This window comes from Pleurodeles waltl, chromosome 6 (assembly GCF_031143425.1).
Source record: "Pleurodeles waltl isolate 20211129_DDA chromosome 6, aPleWal1.hap1.20221129, whole genome shotgun sequence".
Classification (NCBI taxonomy): domain Eukaryota; kingdom Metazoa; phylum Chordata; class Amphibia; order Caudata; family Salamandridae; genus Pleurodeles; species Pleurodeles waltl.
The window spans coordinates 1,668,603,031-1,668,610,862 of NC_090445.1; the positions used below are offsets into that span (position 1 = coordinate 1,668,603,031).

Here is a 7,832-nt window from a genome sequence, read left to right on the forward strand (position 1 = left end):
CCCCCCCCCTCCCAACTGCATAAACATCAGACGCATTTATAACAATAATAATTAACTTTATCTCTCAAAATCCTCACTCAGGTCTACCGGAGTGAATCCACTGACAAACTGCCTGCGAGGTATCCGGTCATTCATTTGCGGTAGTAAAAAAGACTTTTGAAATCTGAATGTTTCCGTTCAACTTATTTACAACAGCAGTAAACAGCAAGTGGGAGAATGCGAGCATTTATGTTCGTCGGGTAATAAACAGAACACAGATGCAATATCAGACCCTGAAAGATTGTGGTTAATCCGATGTGATATAATCCGTTTCTTATTTGTTTGAAAAAAAAACTGCCTCACGGCCTAATGGCCAGCGGACTTCGCAAGTGAAAGATTGCGTTTCTATGAAAATCAGCATTTTTTTTTGTTATAGGCATGCTGCTTAAAAGAACATCTTTCTGTTCCCATGGACTCTTCTGCTCTGTTACAATGAACGGATGCCTCTACGGCGCGTCACCGCCCAAGTATCAAGGAGCTTTAATAATGGAGACACCATTACGCAAATACGTCAGTCATGTTTTCTCCCCCGAAGGATGAACGATGAAGCCATCCTGCTGGGATTAAACCTGTGACCAACACGCGAGACACAGATGGCAGATCTCTGCAGGACGTGCATTAACCCAGCGAGCTACCCACACGCTGCCCAGCTTACCCCTTGTCGTCCTGCACGCCCATCCTTCGGCCGTCCCGGAGTTGCAGTCACAGAGAGGCTCAGGCTGGTTCTGAGCACAGTCTGGGCAGACAGAAGGCTTTGGAGCCGTGTCACGGACCAGGACGCCCAAAATAGGAGAACCCCCCCCCCCCCCCCCCAGGCTCCGATGCAGCTGGGCGAGAATGGCACTCACGCTGCTGTCTGACTGACAAGAGTTTTTTTGTTTCACCACGGTGCTCCATTGGATGTTCGCTTGCATCCAGGATGCTTTTGACACCTCTGCTCTGCTTTGCACAAATACTTAAGCGTGTATCCTGGCCCTGTTCAGCCCTCCTAGACCTGATTCCCAAACATGGCCTGGCGGGCTGGTGAGCTAGCTCCCCTGAAACAAGTTCCTGGCCTTTTAGGCTCTTTTACAGTTAGTCGGATTTTTTTGCTGTAATACCGCGAACAAGTAACTGAGTTGCAACTCAAAATTCTGTTGAATATATGAAATTATTTTGCTTTGCCAGACCTCCTCTGAAAGGGGCCATATTGTTAATTTACAGGCGGCCGTGGCTGCCTGCTCCTTTACTTGTAACCAGTTCCCCTGTGCATTAATTTAAACCACCAGTCCTAAACTACATGGCTACCCTTAATGCAACAGCGATTCACCAAGATTCAGGCCCACATCCCAACTCAACCCCACAGCTGGCACATCTTGGTAACTTCTAAATTGTCCTCAAGCCCAGCCTGTATTTGAGGGTGCACAAAACAAAGTAACTGACTCCAAATGTAGGACAAGCATCGGCAAAGCCAATAGGCCTTGCATATAAAAGAGCTACTGGCTTGGCAATGTATTTTTGCCATGTTGTACACCAATGTGGCTGCTATTCGTTATGGCTAAAAGTTAGTGTTGTGGAGTGTCATAAAGTGGATTGGGGGAGTAGAGTGTTGTAGAGTGGATTTGTTGGAGTAGAGTATCGTACAGTGGAGTGGTGGAGTAGAGTGTCGTAGAGGTCAGTGGTTTAGTGGTGTTCCGCAAGGATCGTCCCTCAGCCCCACCCTCTTCCACATGTACATGACCCCACTGGCCAACACCACCAAATTGCATGGACTCCACATCATTGCTTATGCAGATGACACCCAGCTCAGTCTCTGGCTGTCAGAAGACCCCTCAGTCACCAAAACCAACTTTCAAAGATGGATGATGAACATCGCCGATTGATGTAGAAAGCAGTCTCAAACTCAGCACGGACAAGACGGAAGTCCTCATCTTTAGAAACAACACCTTGCCATGGAACAATACTTGGTGGCCTGCTGAGCGCGGCCCTTTCCGCATCCTGACGGACCACGCTTGCAACCTCAGCATCATCTTGGACAGTAAGTTATCTATGCAGAAACAGGTAAACGCAGTCTCGTCCTCCTGCTTCCACACCCTACGCATGCTCCGTAAGATCTTCAGGTGGCACCCATTCAGCACCAGAAGGACTGTCACTCAAACAGTCATCACCAGCAGACTGGACTATGGTAACACTCTTTATGTAGGACTCACTACACGCCTCCTGAAGAGACTACACTCAATACAAAACTCAGCAGCAAGACTCATTCTTGACCTTCCCAGAAGAACTCACATCACCCGCACCTCAAGAAGCTACACTGGCTCCCAATCTGGAAGAGATACCAGTTCAAGATGCTGACCCACGCATACAAAGCCCTGCACAAAGAAGGACCAGCATACATCAACAAACAAATGACTTTCCACCAACCAATCAGGCACGTTTGATCCACCTCCCTCTTCTTCGCAGACACCCACTGGATCCGCCTATCCAGCAGTGGAGGATCCTCTTTCTCTCACCTGGTGGCCAAAGCCTGGATCGACCTTTCCTTGCACCTCAGGAATGCCGCATTGCTCTGGGAATTCAAAGAAGGACTCAGGACATGACTGTTCAAATGAACAGAGCACCTCGAAACAGCTAGCAACTACAACACCTTGAGACCCTCACAGGTGATTTGTCATGCTTTATAAATCCTGGTTGATTGAATGAGAGTGTTGTAGAGTGCAGTGTAGTAGAGTAGAGTGGAGAGGGGTGGAATAGGTTGGAGTGGATTAGGGTAGCAGAGTGGATTGGATTGGAGTAAAGTGGGATGGATTGGTTAGGGGTAGAACGGGGTGGATTGGGGTAAAGTGGGATGGATTGAATGAAGTGGGGTGGATTGGAGTGGGTGGACTGGATGGGGTGGATTGGAGTGAGCTGGATTAAAATGGGGTGAGGTGGATTGGATTGGGTGGCTTGGATAACAGTGGATTGGGGTGGGGTAAAATAGATTTTTTCGGGTGTGTGGATTGAATTGGAGTGATAGGACTGGGGTGGGGTGGATTGAATTGGGGTGGGGTGGATTGGATTTGTGTGTGGTGGTTTAGAGTGCGGTGAAATGGATTGGGGTGGAGTAGAGTGTGGTGAATTAGAATGGACTGGAGTGGTGGATTGAATTGGACTGGAGAGGGATGGATTGGATTGGAGTGGGGTTGATTGGATTGATTGGTTTGGAGTGGGGTGGATTGGACTAGAGTGGGGTAGATGGGTACGGAGTGGGGTTGATTGCGTGGAGTGGGTGGACTGGACTGCAGTGGGGTGAACTGGACTAGAGTGGGATGGATTGGATTAGAGTGGGTTGGGATGGATTGGAGTGGATTGGAATGGAGTGGGGTGGATTGGATTGGAGTGGGGTGGACTGAACTAGGGTGGGGTTGATTGGGTCGGGGTAGAGTGGCATGGATTGGAGTAGATTGGATTGAAGTAGAGTAAGGCAGATTGGAGAGGAGTGGGGTGGATTGGAATACGGTGAACTGGATGGGGTGGATTGGAGTGGGGCGGGGTGGATTGGAGTGGTGCGAGGTGGGGTGGATTGGATTGGAGTGGGGTGGGTTATCCTGAGGTGGGCTGGATTGGATTGGAGTTGGGTGGATTGGATGGAGTAGATGAGGTGGATTATATTGGACTCGATTGAATTAGATTGGATGGGGTTGGACTGGAGTGGGTTGGAGTGGAGTGGGGTGGATTTGACTGGAGTGGGGTTGGGTGGATTGGATTAGAGTGGGATGGATTGCAGAGGATTTAATTGGAGTGGGGTGGGGTGGATTGGGCTGATTGTGGTGGATTGGATGGGTGTGTGGTGGACTGGATTGGAGTGGGGTGGATTTGAGTGGGCCAGATTGTTTTGGATTGGAGTGAGGCAAATTGGAATGGGGCTGATTGGAGTGCGGCAAGTTGTTTTAAATTGAAGTTGGGCAGAATGGAGTGGGCCGAATGTTTTGGATAGTAGTGGGGCAGATTCTTTTGGAGTGGGGCTAATTTTATTGGATTAGAGTACAGCAGATTGGTGTGGATTGGAGTGAGGCAGATTGATTTGGATTGGAAGGGGTAGCTTGGAGTGGGGCAGACTGGAGTGAGGCAGACTGGTTTGGAGTGGGGAAGATTGTGATGGATTGAATTGGAGTGTGGTGGGGTGAATTGGATTGGGGTGAGGTGGAGGTGGATTGGATTTGAGTCGGTAGATTGGATTGGGGTGATTTGGAGTGGGGCAGTTTGGAGTGGGGTAAATTATTTTGAACTAGAGTGGGGTGGATTGGAGAGGGGCAGATTGGAGTGGGGCAGAATGTTTTGGATTCAAGTGGGGCAGATTGGTGTAGGGTGAATTGGAGTGGGGCAAATTGTTTTGGATTGGAATGGGTCAGATTGGAGTGTGGCAGATTGTTTTGAATTGGAGTGGGGCAGATTGGAGTGGGGCAGATTGTTTTGGATTGGAGCGGGTCAAACTGGACTGGGGCAGATTGTTTTGGATTGGAGTGGGGAAGATTGTTTTGGATTGAAGTGGGGCAGATTATTTTGGATTGGAGTGGGGCAGATTGGAGTGAGGCAGATGCTTTAGGATTGCACTGGGGCAGACTGGAGTGGGGCAGATTGAAGTGAGGCAGATTGGAGTGGGTCAGATTGTTTTGGTTTGAAGTGGGTCAGATTGGAGTGAGGCAAATTGTTTTGAATTAGATTGGGGCAGATTGGAGTGGGGTAGATTGTCTTGGACTGATGTGGGGCAGATTGTTTTGGACTGGGGCAGGGCAGATTGTAGTGAGGCATATTGTTTTGAATTGGAGTGGAGCAGATTGGAGATGGGCAGATTATTTTGGATTGGAGTGGAGCAGATTGTTATGGATTCCAGTGGAGCAGGTTGTTTGTGTTGGATAAGGGCCACTGTTTTGGATTGGAGTGGGACAGGATATTTTGGATTGGAGTTGGGCAGATTAGTTTGGATTGGAGTGGGGCAGATTGAATTTTTATCTGAGTGGGGCATATTGTTTTAGATTGGAGTGGGGCAGGTTATTTTGGATTGAAGTTGGGCAGACTATTTTGGATTGGAGTGGGGCAGATTAAATTTTATCTAAGTGGCGTAGATTGTTTTAGATTTGAATGGGGCAAATTGTTTTGGATTGGAGTGGGGCACATGAGGTAGACTGGAGTGGGAGGGGTTCAGAGGATTGGAGGGTGGTGGATAGGAGTGCATTAGATTGGGGTGAGTAGTTTGGATTGGAGTGAGGTGGATTGGGTTAGGGTAGGGTAGGTGGATTGGAATGAGTGGGGTGGATTGGATTGAGTGGGGTGGATTGATGTGTGGGGAGGTGGGGTGGATTGACGTGGACTGGAGCGGGGAGGATTGGACTGCAATGGGGTGGATTGGTAAGAAACATAGGCAGTCATTACAACATTGGCGGCAAAAGCCGCATACTGCCGTGCAGAAGACCGCCAACACACCGCCGCGGAAAACCGTCACAGCCATTATGACCCACGGCACGGAATCCGCCAAAATTCAGACACCCACACAAGTCCGCCACACCAAAGGTCAGTGATAAACTGGCGAAAACAAAACCTCCACCGTCATGCTAACAGAAATACGCCCACACTATCACGACACACGAATCCATGCGGCGGTCTTTCAACCGCGGTATTCCATTGGCGGTACACACCGCCGCGCTCAAAATACACACACATCTACAAAACCCAGCCACATTGGACAATTCGAAATACACACACCTGATACACATACACACACCACTCCCACATACCCAATACAATATATAACACACACCCACATCACCCACAAACCCCTACGACCAAAAATCACGAACGAAGGCCAGAGAGAGACACCACCATCAACAATACTAGCATCCACAGGCACACAACACCATCACCCACATGACTTCCACGCACCTCACACTACACACCACTACATATCAGCACACTTATCACCCCACACATCACCTACACCACCCCATGGCACGGCAAAGACACCCCAGGTTCTCGGAGGAGGAGCTCAGGGTCATGGTGGAGGAAATCGTCCGGGTAGAGCCACAGCTATTTGGATCACAGGTGCAGCACACCTCAATTGCAAGGAAGATGGAGCTATGGCGAAGAATAGTGGACAGGGTCAACTCAGTGGGACAGCACCCAAGAAATCGGAATGACATCAGGAAGAGGTGGAACGACCTACGGGGAAGGTGCGTTCCGTGGTCTCAAGACACCACCTGGCGGTTCAGCGGACTGGCGGCGGACCCCCACCTCCTACCCCACAAATAACAACATGGGAGGAGCAGGTCTTGGCGATTCTGCATCCTGAGGGCCTTGCAGGAGTGGGTGGAGGAATGGACTCTGGTAAGTCAAATCTTTACTATTACATCCCCCACCCTACATGCATGCCAGCACATACCCCCACCCTCACCCCCATCACTCTAACTCCTCACAAATGTCCCAACATCACAAACCACACATCCTAACCCCAAACCCTGCATGCAACAACAAAGCATGGACACCCATCACTAAAGCATGCCCACTGCACATACCCATACACCCCCCTAAACCATCATCACACAAGGTCCCACACAGGAATGCAAGCACTGGGGTACACGGTTACCCACCCATTGCAAGCCATGCCACACACAGATGTAATAAACATCCATTTATACCCCTGCAGGACCCCTACCCAACGTCACCGGACAGGAGGGTCCACACATGTCCATAACACCAACCGTAGTGGCCCACAGTGATGACAGCACCTCTGTCCAACTGGATGTAGATGACCAGCCCGGCCCATCGGGGACCTCGGGACAGTCAGTTACCCACACCCAGTCACAGGCCACCACAGAGCTTCCCCCCTCTGGAAACACCAGCACAGCACCCACCCAGCGGGCCCATACCTCCGTCCCCAGGACACGTCAATCAGCAGTGTGTCCACCACTACAGGGAACCCAGGCTAACCCACCACCCCAACAACAACAGGGACCTGGGGGCAGTGGTAGTGGGCACACGGTCCAGGGGACGGAGGCTCAGGAACACAGGGGAACTGGATGGGCTGCTGTGCGACAGGGGGCGGACAGGCCCAAGGAACCCACTCTCCACGAGGCCCTCTCCTCCATCATGGGAGCCTACCACCACTCCCAGGAGACAATGGCAACGGTACTGGCCAAGTTTCAGGAGACCCAGCGCCTGCAGGAGGAACAGTATATGGGCTTCATGGAGGAACATCAGAACCATCAATTCCACCCTGGGCACCATCGTAGGGGTGTTGAAGGAAGTACTCAACACCAGGAGGGACACTGTGGCACTAGAAGGGGCCCCTGACACTAGCCTGGACGATGAACTGCCCACCACCTCCGCCAGCGTTAGTGGACAGGAGGCACCGCCACAGGACCACCACACCAGCACCCCACCCCCTGCAGAGGGAGAACGACCTCGCAAAAGGTCCCTGAGATCCAGCAACAAGACAGAGAACGATGCCAAGACCCCCGCCAAGAAATGAGACCACCCTGATTGCCATCCTACTTTCCCACTGTGTCACCCTGTCCATCCTTAAACTGCCCCAGCTCCACTTCCTATGCCCATTTGGGCAATGCACCTGTGAGACTAATAGACTGGACTCTGCCATGGACATTCCTCCGCCATCACCCCTCATCACTTTGCTACCCCCTCCAATTTTGAGCACTGAAATAAACACCCTTAAAGCACAAAACAATTTGGAGTCAGTCTGTGATTTCGGAATGCTGTATTAGCAATTACTGTGGCAAAAAGCTCTTTCATTTGTAATGTCAACATACCTATGTCACACA

The 7,832-nt window shown here is 50.5% G+C and overlaps 1 protein-coding gene across 1 annotated transcript in view; it reads right to left on the reverse strand.

The window, feature by feature from the left end:
• Positions 1-804, reverse strand: part of LOC138301315 (kelch-like protein 20) — an 81,842-nt gene extending 81,038 nt beyond the window's left edge. The window contains exon 1 of the mRNA XM_069241646.1: positions 695-804. Within this exon, the coding sequence (XP_069097747.1) occupies positions 695-717 (23 nt within the window). The 5' untranslated portion in view covers positions 718-804. The remainder of the gene's footprint in view (positions 1-694) is intronic.
• Positions 805-7,832: the final 7,028 nt, after the last annotated feature.